The 23,824-nt window shown below is 41.4% G+C and overlaps 1 protein-coding gene across 2 annotated transcripts in view; it reads right to left on the bottom strand.

Annotated features, from left to right (window-relative positions):
- PSEN1 (presenilin 1) overlaps positions 1-23,824 on the bottom strand; it is a 65,441-nt gene that overhangs the window by 27,073 nt on the left and 14,544 nt on the right. For both annotated transcript variants that reach the window (XM_060261443.1, XM_060261444.1), the window contains exons 3-6: positions 21,427-21,656; positions 19,949-20,090; positions 8,090-8,157; positions 3,600-3,820 (exon numbers count right to left, since the gene is read on the bottom strand). In XM_060261443.1, the coding sequence (XP_060117426.1) occupies positions 3,600-3,820; positions 8,090-8,157; positions 19,949-20,090; positions 21,427-21,656 (661 nt within the window). The remainder of the gene's footprint in view (positions 1-3,599; positions 3,821-8,089; positions 8,158-19,948; positions 20,091-21,426; positions 21,657-23,824) is intronic.

The raw sequence follows: 23,824 nt of genomic DNA on the forward strand, positions 1-23,824 counted from the left end.
AAAAAGGCACTCTACGTTAAGGATTATTAGGAAAGGGATTGAGAAACAGTCAACATTGTAATGCCCCTGCATAGATCTATGGTGCGGTCTCATTTGGAATACTGTGTATAGCTGAAAAAGTACAGGGGACGGCAACCAAGTTTAGAAAAGTGATGAACGGTGGGCATGATAAAAGGTTTATAAAATTATGAATGGGGTGGAGAGAGTTGATAAAGAGAAACTTTTCTTCATCTCCCTAAATACTAGAACTCAATGGCATCCAATTAAACTGATGGGCAGTGGGTTCAGGATGGACAAAAGGAAATATTACTTCACACAGATACTGATTTGTCCCGCCCAGCCCGGGCGGGGACTGCGCGGAGGAGACCCCCCGGCGCCTGCCAGCCTTTCCAAGGCCTCGTCGTCGCCCCAAGAGCCTTCCCCACCTCTCCAAGCCCCCGTGGCAGCCCCACCCCTCACCTCGACTGACGGGGCGACAGCAGCCACCCGAGCTACGCCTCCCAGACGGCGAGCCTGGCTTCGAGTCCGCGAAGTCTGGCCAGGGCAAGACGCCGGAGAGCAAGAGGGAGAAGCTGAGCCCAGCACCGGGCCAGGAGGGGGAGAGCCGTTTGTCTCGTCGCAGCGCGAGACGCTCCATCGCAGCACGCAGCCGAGGGCTAGGACGCCTGAGGCACGCCCAGTCAGCCCAGTCCCGGCGCGCCTCTCCCGGGGTCTGGGGCTTTGAAGGGGGGGGGGAGCCAGAGAGGGGCAGGACCCGGGAAGGGGGAAGGATGGGTCGGGAAGCATAAAAGGAGGGAGGGAGGAGGTCGCTGAGGAAGCTGGCTGATGCGCAAAGAGGCTGCCTCGCGCGAGAGAGGGACAGGAGCCACGGCACAGCCAAGAGGGGAACGGGGGCCTGCGGTGAAGTAACCCAGCGCCCACCCCCCTGTTTCTGAGACCTCCGGGGAACGCCCCAGAGTGCCCGGGAGGGGCAACGGTGATGCCGGGAGACCGGGAGGGGTACCGAAGACCCGGCATGATTAAAATGTGGAATTTACTGCCAGAGGATGTAGTGATGGTCACAGGAATAAGGAGGTCTGAAAGGGGATTAAACAGATTCATGGAGGATAAGTCTATCAATAGCTACTAGCCAAAGGTGACTGGAGGGAACCTCCACATTCAGAGGTACTAATCCTCTGAATCCCAGAGTTAGGAGGCAACATCAGAGCCTTGGCCTCTATGCCCTATTGTTACCTGTCCAGAGGAACAGGTTATCCACTGTGTGAGTTAGGATGCTGGACTAGATGGACTATTGGTCTGATCCAGCAGGGTTCATGTTCTTTTAAAAGGAATACTATTTTATGACCAGCACAGGTTGTTAAATCCAATTCTGGCATGTTGTAGAATGTAGAATGGCTATTATCTATTTGCCAAAAAAAGAGCATACATTGTCTTTGATGGCAGTAACTCAGCCACTCTTTCCTATGCCTGTCCTTCCAAAGCCATTCTGTTAATAAGCCATTAGGGATGCACAACTGTTTTACATTCCAGCATATCAAAGGAACTGTGCTGCTTATCCCCAACCTGCCATCACCATTTATTTCCCTTTGGACATACCACTCAGAGGAGCCAGACATTTACCCAAATGTTAGAGGAATATAGTACTTCTCCCTTATAGTACTTCTCCTTACATATTATACAAATGGAATAATGCAAGGACTTTGAAGGGGCATCTCATTTACCACTCCCTATTTACTCTTTCCTTTCTCTGAAAGGCCCAATAGCCTCTTCCTTGTCCTACTTCCTTCCTTCTTTTTTACACACAAGCCAACCTACCTTTATATGCCCTCCTATATTCAGCTTTCCCTCCTTCCCTCCTCCCCGGCTGCCTGTAATGCAGGAAAATTCTGTGAGATGCCAGCTGCCAGGTCAGGATCAGTTGTTGCAGTGAGGAAGCCTCAAGGACTCATAGGGGATGCCTCACTGTATCCCCCAACCCACACTACGCCCTCTTTCTCTCCTCCTGGCAACCTTCCATATCATCAACACTTTCCTGTGTCTCTATTTTCCAACCACCAGCAAACCAAACTTTTATCTGCCCTCCATCTTAATTTACGTAATATATACTTTTCTTTTGTCCCCAATGGAGACCCAAAGCAACTTACATCATTTTTCTGCTCCATTTTATCCTCACAACAGGACAGTAAGGTTAGGCTAACACTGTGTAACTGGCCCAAAGTCACCCAGTGAGTTTCCACACCAGAGTGGGGATTCAAACCTACTCTGAAGCTCTAACCACTTCACGATATTGATGTGGAGCAGCTGCAGTAGTAAGCAGTCAGGCCTCAGTTAGACATGCAAGTAAGGTAGTATAAAGTTGCCCAGTGGTTGTGAATTAGAGATGGGCATGAACCAAACCACAATGTAAAATCCATGTTGAATTCTGAACTTCTGTGAACTTTTAGAGTGGTTCATGGATGGAGCAGAAAGTGGGGACTTAAAGGGACTCCAAGTCCCATTAAACCTCTGCTTTTTGTTTCCTGTTAAAAGTCGCAAAAAAAGCTAAATGGTGGGAAGATGGTCCTGCTGCTCAGCTGTTTTGGGCTGTCTTCTGCTATCCTTTGAAACTTTAAAAGGACTGCAGAAGACAGCCCAACAAACAACTTAACTGTTGCCATCTAGTTCAACCCCCTGCACAATGCAGGAACTCAGAAATACCTCCCCCCCTCAATTCACAGGGTCATCATTGCTGTCAGATGGCCATCTAGCCTCTGCTTAAAAACCTCCAAGGAAGGAGAGCCCACCACCTCCTGAGGAAGCCTGTTTCACTGAGGAACCACTCTAACAGTCAGGAAGTTCTTCCTAATGTTGAGCCGGAAACTCTTTTGATCTAATTTCAACCCACTGCTTCTGGTCCTACCTTCTGGAGCCACAGAAAACAATTCCACACCATCCTCTATATGACAGCCCTTCAAGTACTTGAAAATGGTGATCATATCACCTCTCAGTCGCCTCCTCTCCAGGCTTAACACCCCCAGCTCCTTCAACCTTTCTTCATAGGTCCCTTTAAATAGACTGCAGAAGACAGTCCAAAAAAAACCAAACAGCTGTGCAGTAGGGAGGTGCTCCCTGATGCGCAACTGTTTTGGGCTGTGTTATGCAGTCCCATTAAAAGTTAAAGGGACTGCAGAAGGACAGTGCAAAAACAGCCCAAAAAGAGCTGCATGGCAGGGAGTGCCTCCCTGTCCCACAGCTGTTTTTCAGTTTGTTTAAAGGGATTGCAGAAGACAGGCTGAAACAGCTGTGTGGTGTGGAGCAAGCTGCTCAGCTGTTTTTCAGGCTTTCTGCAAACTCTGTTTAAAGGGGCAGAAAAACCTCTTAAAGAAATGAGGGAAATGAAAGTAACAATGCTGTGAAAATAAATCACTGTTCTTATCATGAAAAGATCTACAGAGGCATTATTATTATATATGGACTTACAATACAGCACCTCCAAATCCACGTAAGTAAAACAGTCTTGTTCTTGATTTTAATTTCCTAGGATTTGAATAAATATAATGGAAAAATAGAATAAGTAGGCACCATTGTATGAAGTACAATTTTTGGCTCCAAGATCTTACCGTACACTGAAATTACTGCCAAGATGAGCCAGGCAGTCCATTCAGGAAGGTATTTGATGAAGACCAGAGCCATTAAAGCACTTATCATAATGAGATAGGCTTGCTGGAGTCGGAGGGGACCTTTCCAGTGAATGCAGATCATTCCTACCACACCAAAGTTCCAGATCATGAGAGCGAGGGTAATGTAGTCCATGGCAACATTGTAAGTCTTAAAAACCTCCCTATAAAACACACAAAAGATTAAAAGATTACTATTGTATCAGAGGTGGAAAAAACAAAATGGCACAGATCATCAAAGCAAGTAAATCTTTTTTTGGGGGGGGGGGTGCTAGTCTCAAGGTTAACTCTTAGTATTTTAAACTAGATTACAACTTACGGGGGGAAAGATCAGTTTTGAAAAAAGTAAATAGTTCAAGCTCTACTATGATATGCTTTGATTTATTCAAGAAGTTCTGTGTAGAACATTCCTTTGTCACCCTTTTGCTTCTTATCTCCAGAATTGAAAGATAACCAGGATATCAATAAATCTAATTCTGCACATAGCCAAATCTGCAGATACTTACATTTAGAGACTACAGCTATGAACAGAATACATGGATGTTCCTAAAAAACTGAAAAATTCTCAGATTTGCAGAAAAATCTTAAATCTTAAAAAGAATACCGCCCCCCCCCCCATAACAGAAGCAGCATATGCTGCTTTTAAGAAACTAATGCCCTCAGTGGCTACTGTTAAACAAACACACAGCCTTAAGTTTTGCTTTCTGTCCGTCAATGGCAGAGATAGGACCCTTTTCAGGACAGTTTCGGCTTTTGAGGGAGGGCTTATCGAGACCTGACCTGGTAGCAGCCACTGGGCAACTTGATACACTACTTGCACCGCTCACCCAGGCTACTTGCTACTGTTCAACAGTATCCATCCCATGAAAACCAGTGTGGTATAGTGGTTAGATTCAGACTAGGATCTGGGAGACACAAATTTGAATCACCATTTTGCTGTGGAAGCTCACTGGGTGACCTTGGGCCAGTCACTCTCTTTCAGCATAACTTACATTACAGGAGCAGATGCCAATGATGTAAGCTGCTTTGGGTCCCCACTGCGAAGAAATGTGGGGTATAAACGAAGTAATAAGTATAGCTGAAGATGGGCCAGATCAAAAGTATGTTGTAATTGGTGAGTTGGAAGGAGAGAGGGAAGCAGAGAAAGGTGAAGATATGGAGTCTACCAAGAGGAAGGAGAGAGGAAATCTGCGGACTCTAATCTGGGAGAACTGGGTTTGAGTCTCCACTCCCCCACATACACCTGCTGAGTGACCTTGGGTCAGTCACAGTTCTTGAAAAAGCTGCTCTCTCAAGAGCAGTCCTTGAAGGAGCTTTCTCTGCCCCACCTACCTCACAGGGTTTGGGGGAGGGGAAGGGAAAGGAGACTGTAAGCTGCTCTGAGACTCTGAGTGAAAGGTGGGGTATAAAACTAATTTCTTCAAACTTGAAAAATATCAGTATATACTGGGATTCAGGAAATAATCACTACAGCCAAATTTATTCAACTCCATACCACCCCTACACTCCCCGAGTTGTGCCACAGCAGCAGCACGCCTCAGTGAGGCAATGAAGGTATGCCTCTTTGAATACCCTCCCTACTGCCTCAACAAGGGAATGGACGGTATTTAAAGAGACATGCCTTTCCTTCGCTCACTGAGACATGCCACTGCACCCTCCCTGAATTGTGCTGCAGTGGCAGCATGCCTCAACAAGGTAAGGGATTTAAAGAGATGGTACCTTCCCTTTCCTTGTTGAGGTGAGCTGTTGCTGTAGTGCAACTCAGGAAGGAAAGATATTAAAATTTAAATACCTCCCCAAGGTGCACCACGGCAGCAGCTTGCCTCAGTGGGGAAAGGGAAAAATTTAAATGCCTTCCCTTCACTCACTGATATGTGCTGCCACTGCAGGGTGATTTGGGAAGGAAAGGCAGGTATAAGGCCCAGGTGAGTGAATGCGTCCCACTTCAGTGATAATCATTTCAGCTGCCCTTTTCTGCACTTTCTGCAATGCTATAATGTTTTTTTTGAAGAGTCAGAACTGTACCAGAACTGTACTCAGTATTCCAAACCAGGCCACATCATCAATTTATACAACGGCATTATGATACTGGCTAACTTGTTTTTAGTTCCCTTTTTGCCATTTTTATTGTCATCGCATACTGAGTCAACATTTATAGTGAGTTATCTGTCATGACTCCAAGATCTCTCTCCTGATCAGTTTCCACCAGTTTGGACCACATCGATGTGTATTTATAGTTAGGATTTTTTGGCTCCTATGTGCATTACTTTGCACTTGGCCCACGATGAATCTCATTTGCCATGTTGACACCCACTTGCATAGTCTTGACAGATCCCTCTGGAGCACTTCATCATCCTCCCTGGTTCTTATCACCCTGAATAACATAGTTGTCATCTGCAATCTTAGCCACTTCACTGCTTACTCCCAACTCCAAATCATTAATGAATAAGCTAAAAAGCACTGGACCAAGTACTGAGCCCCACTGCTTACCACCCTCCACTATGAAAACTGCCCATTTATACTCACTCTGTTTCCTGTTTATTAGCCAGTTTTTAATCTTGACTCTGAAGAACTTCTAACTTAAAAGAACAATTTGACGTGATATAACTGCTTCAGTCACAAAATGCATACAAAATTAGATACTGAAACTCAAGAGTCAACTAGAATAAATGAACTACTAATGAAAAAGTGAAATATCTTTAAAAGGGCATCAACATAGAGGGAATGGAAGAATCCTACAAATCTTTCAAGAGTTCCTTTTAAACCAGAATTTGTAGCACTGGAGGCAATTTAAAGGATTCAACATGCAACAGTGATGAGAATTAAGCACTGACTTCAATGGACAAACAAGGGCATAGTTCTGCTTAGAATGGCACTGAAAGTTTTCAATTTTATTTTTTTGTGGACAGCAATAGTCCAAATCAGTCTGCCATTCAGAAACAATATGCAGTCCTATGTCTATTCTGTGTTGAAGCTACTGAGGTGTAAGTAGAACCTTCTGCTGCAACAGCTGTTGCAGCATTCTGTGTAAGACAAACAAACCAGAACCAGACAGGTCTATCCAGACTGCCCTAAAAGAGGGAGAAAGTCCACTTCCTTATGGCTTTTAACTAGGGCATAGAATCTTGGGCCAATCTCTGAAGGCAGTAGGTTGATCAGCAAGGATCTTATGTGCCTCACCACCTCTTTGGCTCATAAAAAACTGTGGAAGTGCTTTTTCTGTATGTTAGAGCAAAAGGGCAATGTATTTTTGTGTTGGACTCTTGACTATAAAGCAATGCAAAGTATCACGCTCTTAGTCTTGCTTTTGCCCCAGAAACTGGATATATCTATTATCAAGCAATATTTATATGAATTCATGTCTCTGGCACTCATTGCCCACTAAACCCATGCTGCTTTTTAAAAAAGCAATTAAAGACAAACAAAATACCATGCTCCTGGGTGGCTCTCTCTCGCTCTCTCTCATAGCTATATATTACATGCTCACAAACAGCCTTTATTAAATTGTACACAAACCTTGGCAGTATTTGTAACAATTCTTCTTTATATATTAAATTTATACCCCACTTCTCTCCTCAAAAGAGCCCTGTGGCACAAAGTGTTAAAGCTGCAGTACTGCAGTCCTAAGCTCTGCTCACAATCCCCGGTAGAAGCTGGGTTTTCAGGTAGCCAGCTTGAGGTTGACTCAGCCTTCCATCCTTCCAAGGTCGGCAAAATGAGTACCCAGCTTGCTGGGGGAAAAGTGTAGATGACTGGGGAAGGCAATGGCAAACTACCCCATAAAAAGTCTGCCGTGAAAACGTTGTGAAAGCAACATCACCCCAGAGTCTGAACCGACTGGTGCTTGCACAGGGGACCTTTCCATTCCTTTCTCTCCTCAATAGTGACCCAATGTGGTTGATATAATTCTCCTCTCCTCCATTTTTATCCTTACAACCACCCCTGGGAAGTAGATTAGGCTGAGAGTGTGTGATTGGCCCAATGTCACCCAGCAAGCTTCCACAGCATGAGCAGGGATTTGACCACTTTGAACCTGGGTCTTAACCATTACACCACACCATTTGAACCTGGCTTTTAAGCACTATACTACACCATTCTGCCACAATCTTTCAGCCTTGATCTTTACTAAGAAATACACTTTTCTGCAGATAAGACTCTGAGGTTATCCATAAGTTGCACTGAAAAGCACAGAAATCCAAAGCTTTTACAACTGGATTGCAGTTAATAGCCAGCAGGCTAGGATGGATTTGTGAGGGCAACATGAGGGGAAGAAACATGTATAACAAATTCCAAGAAGCGGACACAAAAGTCTTTAATCTTGACGCATTCTGAACTTTAATCTTTTAGAGAAATGTAAACTTTACAACTCAATGAAGAAAGACTGATCAATTACTGATTGAGAGAGCCCCAAAATATTTTTGGGGTAAACTTACCCTAGGTAAATGAATGAAAAAAAGAAAAGCAGAAGAAGAGAAGAAATGATGAGCCATCCATGGATCACCTGAAACACAAAAGCAATGATAAAGATTTCCTTTTCAGAACTTGTATTAAAACATTAGCACATTTCAAAAGTGACTATTTAAAAACAAATGGATGTCACAAGAAAACTATATAGTTATATAAACACCTATAGTTATGTTTAACATTTACTTCAATTCTGATGTGAGGCCAGAACCTCAGGGTGCCTTTCAGTGTAACCATTCCTCCACTGACTGCTTTTTTCAAGCACCAGGAAGCTACAAGGAAAACTCCTTGCCCCTTTCACAAAATGTGATGGAAGTCCCACACCAGGCAACAGCGCTCAGAAGGGTCACATATGGTATGTGAAAGAGCCACATGTGGCTCCTGAGTCCCTAAGTATCACTGCAGCAGTGCATTTTTGATTGTTAGTAATGTTCTTTTGATCCCAGGTGAGGAAGTCACATTTTCACTGGAGTTGGGAGCTCATAATCATTATGGAATAGAGGAGATGACAGTGGCATTTCAAACCTATTAATAATACACCCAAACCATAAACAGAGGTATGGTGTATGGAAAAAGAATTAAAATGAGGCCACTGCTCAAAACTTCACATACAAGATGTCCTTTACCATGTCTGTCTAGAGGACAAACACCATCATCAGAAGAAACCAAACATCAGATAATCAATATAAAATTAAAGAAAGCACATGGCTGTTGACCTTCAGAGCAAAATATTTACAGTACAAATACATAATAAAAATGTAAATTCTACTTTTTTAGAAAATAACACAAACTTTTTTTGTATCCACTCAAACTACATGATAAAAAACTGGAGACATGGTCATTTGTTGTGCCTAATTTATCTGTTTTCTCTCCTGTTACTGAAAACAGAACCACAGCAGGCTTTGATGCGCCATTCTACATAAGAAAACATTCAGCTAAAAAAATACAACCTCACCCTTATCAAGCAGGTTTATTTATGCACTCTGCAACACCTTACACACTAAATTTTTGTCCAGCCTTTTGTTAGTTCCATATTTCACAATATGCTTCACATGAAAGACTAGAATGAGTCAACCTTCTTCATAACATACTTCACAACAGCATGTTAAGGCAAGTCTCTAGAGTTTTGATTAAACACTCCTGTCTCAACAACTGCACCAGTATAATTGATTTGTTGCTACAGACTCCAGTTCTGCCTGATAAAACCTGAATAAAACTCTGCTGCCAAGATTTCCAAAACACAGAGCAATCAGATATTTTAATTCTAGCAGGACAACAGACCTTAGTTATGTTGAGTGACAAAAGACAGGGAGGAAAAAACCCTCCCATATTTAACAAAAGGCAGAAATTGAAAGGTTGTAACCTCTTATACTTGAATCAAGAGGTCACTTATTCCAGTGCAGTCCAAATGCGGCATTCCCATTTTCATTCCTTCTTCTAAACAATTTTATTACTTCATAGAGATATGCATTTCAGTTCCTCAGTTTGTGGTATGCTCACCTTCCCTGGAGGTTTTTAAACAGAGGCTAAATGGCTAACAGCAATGCTAATTCTGTGAATTAGGCAGATCATGAGAAGGAGGGCAGCAAGGGTTGCATCAGTGCTTAGTTCTCATGGCCCTTTCTTTACACGCTCAGAGAAATGCTGACTGCCACTTTAGGGTCAGTCAGCAATTTTTCTCCAGCCCAGTTTGCCAGGGGATCCTGGAGGTTTTTGCCATCTGGACATGGAGCAGAGGTCACTGGGGATGTATGTATAGGGGGGAGGTATTTGTGAAGTTCCTTCATTATAATAATAATAATAATAAATTTATTCTTATATCCCGCCCTCCCCCGCCGAAGCGGGCTCAGGGCGGCTCACATGACATGGTTTACACCATGATTACACTAAAATCCATCAATACATTAAAAACAATTAAAATAGTTAAATACAATTCAGATTAAGTTAAATAACAATTAATAATAATAATAATTATGCAGGGGTTTGAACTAAATGACCATGGAGGAGGTCTCTTCCAACTCTATGATTCTACAGTCACACACAGTATGTGCCTAGCACACAGTGTTATTGCTTTTTTCAGGAAATCTCAGTAAGTAAATAGAAACTTCAACAAACCATAACATCCTTAATGTCTTTTTTTTTAAAGATGGCTTTATTTGTAGAGTACAAGCAAGCAGTATTTTGCAAAGAACAGGCCAATCATTGTTAAGTGCAGAATTCTTCAAAGGCCCACATGAAATAAATTGCTAAAATCTCTCAGAATACAATCTTGTCCAACTTTAACAGGATAAGAACAATTCCACGGGCAAATTTCACCAACACCATGCATAGCTTGGCAAAGTGATCAAATTTCTCTCACAAGTATATCTATATGAAACAGGATACCACATTTTATAGCATGGATTATAGCATGGATTATACATTCCATAGTAAAGTGTATTGTTATAAAACTGTATGCAAAGCTTCAAGACAAAGGCAGTGGGAAACTGGGTAATTATTAGGATTGGTCAAAACTACTTTTAGGGATCTGCCAGAGGGCTCAAAAAATAATATGGATTTAAGCTGCTTTACTTCAAACTGGCTTGCTTCAATCTTCCCTTCAGACTCTGCTGCAGCACCTCTGATTATCAGAGCTTACAGACTGGGTGCGAAGTCAAATATCAATAGGAAGGATCCTAGAGATCTGACTGCACAATTTGCAGATTGGAGAACCTGTAATCACATTTTAGATGAGGCTAGAAGGAAAGGCTATATTATATTTAAGGAATTGCATATTTTAGTGTTCCCAGACATTCCACATGAGGCATTACAGATTAGAAAATCACTGAAGAATGTAACTGCTCTACTCCACACAGCTAACATTCAGTATAAATGGCTCCCTAATGGAAAGCTGCAGGTGACTAAATTTGAATTACTCTTATATATATTATAAATCTTGAAAAAAAATACTTTTCAACAAATGGATTTACAAATCATCAGCTTTTAAAAGGTATACAGAGCAATCCTAAGGTCAAACAATTTTAAGTTGAATTACTCTGACAGATTTAGAATGGGACAACTCTGCTTAGGACTGTACTGACCATTGACCAGGACACTCCCAGTGAAACCCTGCAAAAACTGGCAATGAAGAGATGACTGCTCCTGTGACAGACTCAGGCAAGTTAGCCTGGAAGCTGGGAACAGCCTTGCAATGATTGGCTGGGCTGCAGCTATGGAAACGGAAATGTAGCAAATAGAGAGACGCTTGGAGGGGGAAAAACATCTCAGGGTTTTAGTTTGGAGTGTTCTGTTGGAGATTGAGTACTGAACAGGGGAGTGGAGACTGGTTAGTTAAACTGTTGAGTTGTTGTGGGAAGCAACTGGAAGGAGCTGAGAACAGCCAGTGGGGCTGAGTTCCTTGTGTGGACAGAGCTGAATACAAAGCTTCTGTCAGTGAGAGAGTTTTTGGTCAAAAGGGGGGTCACAGCCAGGCACCTTCTGTGAAGCAAAACTCTCTGTAGAGGTCTGTCGGCACAACAGGACAGACTTCTAGTGAAACTGAGAACACTCTAACACTCTGAAGAGAGGAATGGATTCTTGCGGCTAGAAGGAATCCCAAGATACAGACTAGAAATCTAGCTGGGTGGGACACACAGGAGTGAGGAGCTGGAAATTAGCTCTCAGAAGTGTGAATCTTGAATGCTAGTGTGTATGTCTGTGAGGGAAAAGTGATCTGGCACAAGTCAGAAGTCCTTAGTGTGTGGATTTTTATTATTTTATGATTTATGAAGTCCAGCTTACGACTATTTAATCTCTGCTAGTGTTCCTAGCGCAAGGTAGACACTGCTTGTATATATATATATATATATATATATATATATATATATATATAGAGAGAGAGAGAGAGAGAGAGTATATATTTATATGTATATATTTTTAAAAGCCTGCCTGTTGAAATTAATTCAGCCTAACAAATCTCTGGTGATCAGAGATAGTTTATTTTGAACTGCCTGCCAACTGATTTGCCTTTAAATATCCAAATTAATATTATTTTACCCCCTCCCTTCTCTTTTATGAACCAATAAATATTCTTTGTGGTTTTTGAAAATGTCTGGTGCCATATTTTGATTTCTGACAAAGTTTTTAAGAGTGTGAGCTTGAGGGACTGAGGGAAGGTGACTGGGGAAAAACTTATAGTGGTCACCCTCCCAAGTTGACCCTGACTGGTTCCTCACTCTTTTTGTTGTCCACTGTGAAGGTTGTCCAGAGTTGTCTACTGTGAAGGTGACAAACAGTATGGACTGTCTGCCAGAGTCTCGAGGCGGCAGGAGGAAGGTGGTGGGCCTAGCTTGCCTGGGAAATTATAGATGTTTGTATGCAAATGCTAGAAGTGTTCGAAGTAAAATTGGTGAATTGGAATGTTTAGTGTTGGGAGAAAATATAGACATTGTGGAAATTTCAGAAACTTGGTGGAATGAGGAGAATCAGTGAGACACGGTGATTCCTGGATATAAGCTATATCAGAAGGATAGGGAGGGAAGGGTTGGAGGTGGGGTGGCTCTGTATGTCAGAGAGGATATATGGTCCAGTAAGACTGAGGTCAGAGAACTATATTCCCTTTTAGAAATGCTTTGGGTTGAAATAGAGGGCCCAAAAGGAAATTTAACTATGGGAGTTTGTTATCGCCCCCCAAATCAAAAGAGAGAGGACGATTATAATATGATGGAGGGCTTAAAGATAGCGGCTAAACGTAAAAACTGTGTCGTAATAGGTGATTTTAACTACCCGCAGATTGAATGGGTCAATGTTTTCTGGTCGAGAGAAAGAGATTGAGTTTCTTGATGCTCTCAATGACTGTGCTATGGAGCAGATGGTCTCAGAACCTACCAGGGGTGGGGCGATCCTGGATTTGGTCCTAAGTAATGACCAAGACTTGGTGAGAGATGTAAAAGTGATTGCGCCGCTTGGGAGCAGTGACCATAATGTTATTGATTTCACTGTTTGTATAAATAGGGAGTTATCCAAAAAGACCGCCACAACCACGTTTAACTTTAAAAGGGGTGAATACACTGAGATGAGGAGGCATGTGAGGAGGAAACTGAAAGGAAAGGTACATACGGTCAAAACCCTTGGGGAAGCTTGGACACTATTTAAAACTATAATCCTATAAACTCAGATAAAATACATACCACAAGTTAGGAAAGGCACAAACAGGCATAGGAAAGGGCCTGCATGGTTAACAAACAATGTAATGGAAGCTGTAAAAGGTAAGGAGGACTCCTTTAAGCGGTGGAAAACCAGTCCAAGTGAGATTAGTAAAAGGGAACACAGGCTGTGGCAAATCAAATGCAAGACTGTGATCAGGCAGGCAAAAAGGGACTATGAGGAGCATATTGCAAAAAACATAAAGACCAACAATAAAACTTTCTTCAAATATATTAGAAGTAGGAAACCAGCCAGGGAGGCAGTGGGGCCCTTGGATGACCATGGGGTAAAAGGATTACTGAAGGAGGATAGCGAAATGGCTGAGAAGCTAAATGAATTTTTTGCCTCCGTCTTCACTTTGGAAGACGAGAACTTTTTGCCCGCCCCAGAACCACTAATTTTGGAAGGGGTGTTGAAAGACCTGAGTCAGATTGAGGTAACAAAAGAGGAGGTCCTACAACTGATAGACAAATTAAAAACTAACAAGTCACCGGGTCCGGATGGCATACATCCGAGAGTTCTGAAAGAACTCAAAGTTGAACTTGTGGATCTTCTAACAAAAATCTGTAATCTTTCATTGAAATCTGCCTCCGTTCCTGAGGACTGGAAGGTAGCAAATGTCACCCCCATCTTTAAAAAGGGTTCCAGAGGAGATCCGGGAAATTACAGGCCAGTCAGTCTGTCTTCAATACTGGGAAAGTTGGTAGAAACCATTATCAAGGACAGAATGAGTAGGCACATTGATGAACACGGGTTATTGAGGAAGACTCAGCATGGGTTCTGTAAGGGAAGATCTTGCCTCCCTAACCTGTTACATTTCTTTGAGGGGGTGAACAAACATGTGGACAAAGGAGACCCGATAGATGTTGTTTACCTTGACTTCCAGAAAGCTTTTGATAAAGTTCCTCATCAAAGGCTCCTTAGAAAGCTTGAGAGTCATGGAGTAAAAGGACAGGTCCTCTTGTGGATCAAAAACTGGCTGAGTAATAGGAAGCAGAGAGTGAGTATAAATGGGCAGTCTTCGCAGTGGAGGATGGTAAGCAGTGGGGTGCCGCAGGGCTCGGTACTGGGTCCCATGCTCTTTAACTTGTTCATAAATGATTTAGAGTTGGGAGTGAGCAGTGAAGTGGCCAAGTTTGCGGATGACACTAAATTGTTCAGGGTGGTGAGAAACAGAGAGGATTGTGAGGAACTCCAAAGGGATCTGTTGAGGCTGGGTGAGTGGGCGTCAACATGGCAGATGCGGTTCAATGTGGCCAAGTGCAAAGTAATGCACATTGGGGCCAAGAATCCAAACTACAAATACAAGTTGATGGGGTGTGAACTGGCAGAGACTGACCAAGAGAGAGATCTTGGGGTCGTGGTAGATAACTCACTGAAAATGTCAAGACAGTGTGCGTTTGCAATAAAAAAGGCCAATGCCATGCTGGGAATTATTAGGAAGGGAACTGAAAACAAATCAGCCAGTATCATAATGCCCCTGTATAAATCGATGGTGCAGTCTCTTTTGGAGTACTGTGTGCAGTTCTGGTCGCCGCACCTCAAAAAGGATATTATAGCATTGGAGAAAGTCCAGAGAAGGGCAACTAGAATGATTAAAGGGCTGGAGCACTTTCCCTATGAAGAAAGGTTGAAACGCTTGGGACTCTTTAGCTTGGAGAAATGTCGACCGTGGGGGTGACATGATAGAGGTTTCCAAGATAATGCATGGGATGGAGAAAGTAGAGAAAGAGGTACTTTTCTCCCCTTCTCACAATACAAGAATTCGTGGGCATTCGATGAAATTGCTGAGCAGGCAGGTTAAAACGGATAAAAGGAAGTACTTTTCACCCAAAGGGTGATTAACATGTGGAATTCACTGCCACAGGAGGTGGTGGCGGCCACAAGTATAGCCACCTTCAAGAGGGGTTTAGAGAAAAATATGGAGCACAGGTCCATCAGTGGCTATTAGCCACAGTGTGTGTGTATATATAAAATTTTTTGCCACTGTGTGACACAGAGTGTTGGACTGGATGGGCCGTTGGCCTGATCCAACATGGCTTCTCTTATGTTCTTATGTCTGTACTTCTTGCTCCATAAAAGTCCCTTGTCCACCAAAAGCAGCATCTGGGGGGAAATCTGAGGCTGCAATGGGAGGGAAGTATCACTCTGCTCACAAAAGTCCCTTACATCAACAGAAAACAACTGCAGGATCCAAGAATTAGTGGGTTTTACATCTGTATCACACACCTCTTCCAAGCAGCACAGAATGGCATGCATGGATTCTTATATTATCTACCATTTGGATTCTGGCTTGTCACACATTATAAAAGTCACATCCCTATCCTGCCATCCCCAGTCTGATAATGGTCTTTTGTTATCAGTATTGAATGCGCAATAATATCTCCTTATATTCTAAATAGTCAAGTGCGGGCCCATCAGCAGATACGGAAATCCATGAATCAGGCCCAAATTGACAGAAAACACATGCTTCTGCAAACTTGGGGGACCGCCCCCTCCGCCAAGGTTTGGATAAAAATCTGAAAAGGTAAAAGAAAATATGAAGGGCAGTTTAACTCTCCCCCAAAAACCAAAAGTGTTGCCTGATATTCTCCACAAGTGCAGACAGTGCTCTGACACTCTCCAAAACCCACCCTGCCATCCAGGTGGTGAACTACAGGCAGTTTGGGGAGTCACCCTCTGACCATGGTGAAGCTGCAAGAAAGCACAGAAGCCTCATCCCTGCCAAAGCAACAAAGCTGTAGGCATTGGTGGGGGGGCTGTCCCCATAGCTGCTGAGTTGGACAAGCCACCACTGAGACAGAGAAACTGTTCCTACTACCACTACCAAGGTAGAAAAGCTTCTGTTCCCAGGCAGAAAAGTCATCCCTGCCACCACTGAGGAGAAGCCCCTGTTGTCCCCACCACTGAGGCAGCAAAGCCGCAGAGGATGAGCTGCAGGTGGATGGAGGAGAAATCCCTGCATCTGCTGAGGCAGAGAAGCCATCTCCAGTGTAACCATCACCACTGATGCAGCAAAACAGCAGGCCAGCATAAGGGAAGTTGCTGCCATCACCGAGGTGGTGAAGAAGTCGGGTGAGACACTAGGTGAGTGTCTGAGGCAGCAAAGTTGCTGTGGAGAAGTCAGTGGCCAACATGGCAAAGCTGTGGGGGGGGGGGGGGGGAGGCAGCAAAGTGGACAAGCCACCACTGCTGCTGATGAAGAGAGGGTAAATGATGGGGTGTGGGAAGGCAGAGAAAGAGATGAGATGAGGGAGACAGAAAGAAAGGGTGTCAGTAGATATGGGGGAAAATAAGGGGGGGGGGAGAGAGAAGTGGGGGGGAGGGAGAAGGGAGGAATCAAAGGTGGTAAAATGGGATGGTTGCTCCTGCAGGTTTCTTGTGGGGTCCCACTGGTTTTTACCAGGGCTTTTTTGTAGCAGAAACTCCTTTGCATATTAGGCCACACACCCTGATGTAGCCAATCATCCTGGAGCTCACAGTAGGCCCTTTACTAAGAGCCCTGTAAGCTCTTGGAGGATTGGCTACATCAGGAGTGTGTGACCTAATATGCAAAGGAGTTCCTGCTGCAAAAAAAAGCCCTAGTTTTTACTATTAAAGACTAGGCATTTGAAATGGTTGTAACTTGCTTCAGGTGTCTGTAGGCAGATAAAGCAACTAAGAATGGGAATGAACTGACTGACAAACTAAAGTTCGTCATGAATTCTGGCCAGTTTGTGAAATGATGTTTATGAACTGAAGAACTATCATGAACTTTTATGAAATTTGATGCAGTTCATGGAGAGCAGAAAGCAGGGGTTCACAAAAAACAGCTGAGCAGCAGGGAGCTCTCTGATGCTTAGCTGTTCGGTTTAACTCTTGCAAACAGGAGAAGAAAGCAGTGGTTTAAATGGCTCCCAGCCATTGAAATCAAACAGCTGAGCAGCTGTGAACTCCCTGCCACTCATCTATTTGGTTTAAATGACCCCCTGCTTTCTGCTTCCTGCAAAAAGAGGTGGGGAGCAGAAAGCAGGGGTTTAAACTTCAAATGGTTCACGGACTGATATGAACTGGGTCGGTTTGCAAACCAACCTCTCCATTTGTACAGGTTTGTGGTTCATCCATGAACCAAACAAAAATACAGTTTGTGTCTATCCCTAAAAGCTACCCAATGTTTATTTATACCTCACGGTTCAAAAAAGAACTTGATTCATCATTTAGTGTCCTCTTGGAAATAAGACCACTGAAGTCAAGTAAAAAACAACTTGTCACTGATCATTTAAATATCCATGATTTCTTTCTTTCTATAGTATCTGAAATATATTTAATAGTTACTGTAATAAATTTACTACATTCTTTCAAAGCTGAACTTTCAACTTCCGGGCTCCATCATCTTGGTTTCAGAGCTGCTTGCAGATCGTCTCTCAGTGGCAGCTCTGAGTCTGGCTGTTGGAGGGGTGTCACAGAAGTGATGCCCCCACAGAAAAAGCCCGGAGAGGCTTCTTCTTAGGCATGGGTTTTTTACGGGGAGAGAGGGGCTCAGCGGCACCTGCCTCTGTGTTTCCTGTATGTCCTGAAGCTCTGCGGCCATGAAAGCTGGTATGTCAGCAGAAAAAGAAGAACTCCCACCACTTTCTTGCTTTCGTTTCCTCCAGTACGTCTTTGAAGTAGCGTTCCTCTACTCCTAAAGTGATGATTCTACTTAACAAGTAGGTGTTCTTCTAATTCTACTCCCTGATGGGTCACTCTGCATAACAACAAGAGACTAGCTCAAAAGAAGAACAAGAGGCCTCGGAATGTCATGAGCAATCTTAACTATTTAAATTGGATTGAATACATTTACTAAAATTGACCCAGATTATAATTGGACACATACTAAAGAGATTATTAAGAGGTCGCACTATGATCTGAACACAAAGGAGATATATTTTAGAGATCTCTCTTTATCGCCTGACTGTATTTGAAAGAATGGCATTTAAAGCTTTAGATGGAGCTGTTGTGGAATGTGGATTAGCAGGAGCTTGAAGCGATTTTACAAGCTGATCTGGGTTTTGTTATCAGAGAAAAATGGAATTGCTTAGCGAAATGTCTCATGGAAAAGATATCTGTTCAAATCTTGTTTCTCTGAAAGAAGATCTTATCTCATTTATGCAGCTCCTTAAAGACCAAATGAGTGGTTTTATGCTGACAGCTAATGAAATTGCAAATCTACAGGGGCTGAATGCTCTGAAATTTGAAGGGGAAAGTGATACGATTCGAAACAAAGGAAAATCAAGATGGTCTCCCTGTCGCAGTTTTAAAACCAGGCCGAAAATCAAGACACAGCGGAATTAGGCTGAGAGGGAAAAATGGTGTTGAATTCTACCCCCCGTGGTTGAGGGGGCAGGCCATGTTGAAAAGAGAAAAGATGCACTCCAATCAACAAATAAAGATGTGGAAAGCTTTTCGGAAAAAGGATTTTGGATTTTTTCTTTTATTTTTGTGAATGGTTGGACATGGAACTTTGACTAAGAAGTGGTATATGATTTTAAAAGGCAACTGTGACTAAATGGACTGCCTCCAATGTAATATGGGTACAGAAATTAAAGGAACGTAAAAGTTTTTAATCTTTGGGAAGAAGGATTCTGGAATTTGGTTCCTTTCTTCCTTGTGGATAAATAAACATGTAACCATTAATAATGAACATATGTTTGACTTTAAAAGAACAAGGGAGACTGTGAAGTAGAGAGTTGGTAAAATTATAATTAAATATATAGTCATCTGGGATTAATGTTAATGAGTGCAGATAACATATTTCTCTATATAGTAGATATATTTAAAGTATGCCTACATAGTGAAATTGTTTATAATGCTGTAAGAGTTGGATTAAGGGTTGAAAAGGCAGATAGCATAATTGCTGTATAATCTGCAAGGTTTGATAACTTGGTAGATTTGTTTTTAATATCTTATTTGAAGAAATGTTAAAGACTGAGATAGACAAATTATTTAGTTGTATTTTATGAAATTTACTAAGGATAAAGAAATGATTCCTATGTGCTTGTTTTAATAAGGATTTTATTAAACCAATAATCTAATTTGTGTTAATAATAGGCTTAAGGTAAACGAGATAAAATTTGGCGTTGAGAGAGATTTGAAAAAAAAATTGTTCTCTGTAATTTGTTACACCTATTTGTGTTTAAGAAGAAATGTTTAGACTTACATTGCTATTACTAGTTTATTAAAAGAAGTTTTTTATGTTTTTCTGTCCTGATAATGGAAGAAAGGAAGGTAAAAGTTATGGAGATTTTTATACTTGTAGGTAGAATGATTTGAATATTTTATTAGGAGGTAAAATTATAATTGATATATTTGTACTGGTTTCTGTTTATGTTTTCCTCACTCGGTTAATGCCCTTTCCCCCCCCCCTTTTTGCCCTCTTTTTATGTACTCTCTGCAATGCTTCTTTCTTTCTTTCGTAGTTTAAAACAATAAAAATTATAAAATGTCAAAGCTGAACTTTCACTTCAATTTTTAGCTTAGGCATAGGCTTAAGAATGCTTTATTTGGACCACTGGTATATTCAAATATGTTCTTAAAAGCATGAGTAAAGACATGTTTGAAGATCTCAGTTTATTCTTTGATACACAGTGCATGATAATATCATGGTTCAGTAAACCCCTCCTCACCTTATAGCACCTGTATTTATAAAGCACAACCAGGAGAATGGTCGTGACAATTATGATACTGATCATGATAGCAGCATTGAGAATAGAATTCAGAGCTCTTTGTCCAACTGTTTCCGTTTCTTCTGTGAATGGAGTGTAGATGCTGAAACACAATACAAAAAAAATACAAGTAAAATGTATGCCATACAAATGGGTTAAATTCTTACAGTTTTCCAATTAAACACCTTAAAGAAATATCCAACGATTTTAAAATATATACTGCAATACCAAGCGGAGTCATGCATTTTTAAGTCCGTTGAAGCTAATGTACTTAGAAGAGTGTAATTCTGCTTAGCACTGCACTGTTAAAAGTCACGCTCCTTCTCAACAGTGCCTTTATGCACACACCATCTAGTGGATATGAAATGAATTAAAAAACAAGTGACTTGCTACTTCATCATTCAGTATTGCAAACAAAGCCACAAAAGCAAGAAGACTGAATAAACTAGCTAACAGGACTACATTTCTTATACATTCAAGATTTTTATTTCTAAAGCATTAAGGGAGATGTATGTGTGCACACACCTCAAGACACACAGATCAACTGACAGCATTAGAGTATTGGCAAATTATTAGAGGAAGTAAGGTTTCTGACTAAAAAGCTAGAAAATGTTGTTTCCTGAATTTGTTTGTGTGTGTGTGTATATATATATATATACACACACACACAGGGCTTTTTTTTGTAGCCGAATTCCTTTGCATATTAGGCCACACATCCCTGATGTAGTCAATCCTCCAAGAGCACACAGTAGGCCCTGTAAGAACAGCCCTGTAAGCTCTTGGAGGATTGGCTACATCAGGGGGGTGTAGCCTAAAATGCAAAGGAGTTCCTGCTACAAAAAAAGCCCTGCATATATACATTAAGAAGGGAACAAATATTTTAATTAAAGAAATAAAATCACAGCTTTGGGATAAATAAACTGAGCCTTATTTGGCACATGAGACTCAAAACTTTTACAAAATATGAGCTGGTTATCTTTACACAGGAAAACCATCATTGTTAATGTACATATTGAAAAAAAAGTTATGCTGAATGTCATTTGAACTGCTATACCTGACAGTTTATTATAAATGTGGGTGATACTGAACAGGTATAAGATGGGGATTGAAGCAGTTTAAAATGTACTGAAGAGCATGCTGAACCCTAGCTCCACCTTCTACCACTGACTGCTGTTCCAGCAAGGTTTATGTCTAATTTTGGTCAGAAGAAAAGCAACTTGGAGATGGAAGGAATGTTAGGTGCCACTTTGCCACATGAATCTGTACCCAAACTCCCTTAGTTCTAGTTCATACCTCTATGGAAGCCACCCATGATTTAGAAAATGAGACTACTGCTGTCACTAGTTAAAACTTGAAATATCAGTGTAACATCAGAGAATGAAAGGAACTGCAGGACTTCAGGGCAAGAAAGCAAAAGCAAAGAAAAAGTTGATACATACAGCTGTCCATCCTTGCGTGTATAAAAGCTGACAGACTTGATGGTTGCAACAACTACCACCATACAAAGTGTGACAGGCACAAAGAGCATTATCACATGCTTTGCTCCATATTTCAGTGTTAGCTCTTCCTCCTCGTCATCTTGTTCCACCACTTGCCGAGTGCTGTTCTGTGGCTGCCCATTCGACTCTGAATCAGGATTATCATGCCGTCGTCTTTCAGTGTTGTCATTCTAGAAACATTTTTGTTAGAAATAAATTCTATTTTCTTAAGTATCAACAAACCATACATGTATTTTATGCTCTAAATTACAGAGGTGGGGGCTCACTGACTGATCTGTGCAAGTTCAATCAATGATTGGATGGAAAACCATACGGAACCATGAGTAGAACCAGAACAAAGGGATAAAAATAAATTACAAAGAGAAACAAGAGTGAAAGGAAGGAAAGAGCCAGCAGCAAGAATCTAAAACAAAGAGTACTTTGTTCTGCAGTAATCAAAAGAAAAACTGATCACACTACAGAAAAAAAACGAAGCAAAAAAAAGATAACTGCAGATTAATAGAAATGAGGGCATATAGTCGCCTACTGGGTCAGTTCTGGGGGTCACAGTGAAACTGTGCTAGGTTGCCTGTATTTGGGTATTTTGTCCTTGTTGATATTAGTGCTTTGAAATTGCAAATGTCAAATTAAAGTTAGTGTGCTTATCTATTTTGTTTGATTTCTAGCCCGTCCACTCCTGCGCAGCAGGCTCAGAGTGGGTTACAATATTCTTAAACACACACAAAAATTTAAAATAGAATACAAGCCATAAAACAATTACAGATATTACATAAAAACCCTTAAGAAGTGCCAGCTAAGCAGTTTAGTGAACTGGATAAAAGTCCAAATTCTGTGTAGCTACAGACTGAAACAAAACCAACCAGGGAAGCAGGTGGTTTAAGAAAGCAGCTATGATGGACTACAAACACTGCTAGACAGAGCAAAGTGGAGGAGAGGCCATTATAGATAATCACTACCTCAACCATAGGCTTTGCCTTACAGGCCCTGAAGAACTGAACATATACCTGAATCACTTTGTCTACAATATTCTTGAGTCTACAATATTCTTGATTCTGCTATCTGCAAAGGTACAAAAAATATTAAACTGGTCGTTGACTGGACTTTAAATTAGTGACTGCTTTTATCTACTTCATCACTTTCTCCATCCCATTTCAATATGAAACTTCTCGGTGATGATAAAAATAGAAAGGCTTATTTGAACAGACAACAACATTTTTCTAATTTTTAAACACATTTTCTAAATAAATGAATATATAAAATGAGATAAATGAGGGTTGAAGTTGCAAATAATCAGTACTAGTTGCTGAATAGGCAAGTGGCAGTGCCCCATCACTCCACAAAATCCTTACTCTTGATGAGCTTCAGGGCATACATATCATACTTAGAATTGGTGTAGCATAATTCAACTGTTATGGGAGTGTTTGCCTACTGCCTTTTTTGACCTTGGGCATTTTATAGACTACTGAGCCATCTGGATATTTTGTTAATTTATTGTACTGTAAAACATTTTACCATTTTATTCTATTTGTTGTTTTTTAGATTTGTTGTGAGCTGCCCTGAGCTCTGCATGCAGGAAAGGGCAGGACAGAAGTCTAAACAATAAAGAAATATTATTTCATTTTGACTTTTGCATCAAAAGTTGTACTCTTGGACATACTGTCTGAAGTAGCATCCCAGAACCTAAAATGTGAGAATCACCCCAGTTTGCAGTGCCATTTTCCTTCTTATTACGACATCATTATTTTTCAAGTAATTCAGCAACTCTCAGTAAACATGATAACATCACAAGACAGTTCTAACAACAACCGGATGTAAAATCTGACAAATAAAACTAATTCAGAAAACACTGCCCTTATTATGAACAGATGGTTGACTCTGATGTAAGAATAAAGACTGGGTGAGGGATGCTACGGAAAATGTAACTGAGAAGTCCTCTCCTTCCCCTTTTGTGCAAAAACAATGCAATGTTCCTTCTTGTATTCTGAAAAACACACTGTGGAGTTGAAGTGGAACAGGGGGAAAGAAAGTGGGGACAAGTAGGTCATGAGAGCTAGGCTCAGATACCAAAACCTGCTTGTTTTAGGCTTTTCACAAAATTGGGTGCTGTGCTAATTACTTTAAAATTTATTTACATTTCACAATTAGATTTTCAGTACATTGCTTTGATACATTTAAATTAGATGTGTTGTCAGTATAGCGGCCAATTTTGTGAAAATCCTAGAGAATAAGTGCATTTTGGTTTCTGGTTCAAACCCACATGACCAGTAACAAACCAAGCTAGGATTTAGCTCATAATTCTTTCTTTTTTGCACTCAATACCCACTCCTACTCTTACATC

The sequence above is a fragment of the Heteronotia binoei genome, chromosome 21 (assembly GCF_032191835.1).
Source record: "Heteronotia binoei isolate CCM8104 ecotype False Entrance Well chromosome 21, APGP_CSIRO_Hbin_v1, whole genome shotgun sequence".
NCBI lineage: Eukaryota > Metazoa > Chordata > Lepidosauria > Squamata > Gekkonidae > Heteronotia > Heteronotia binoei.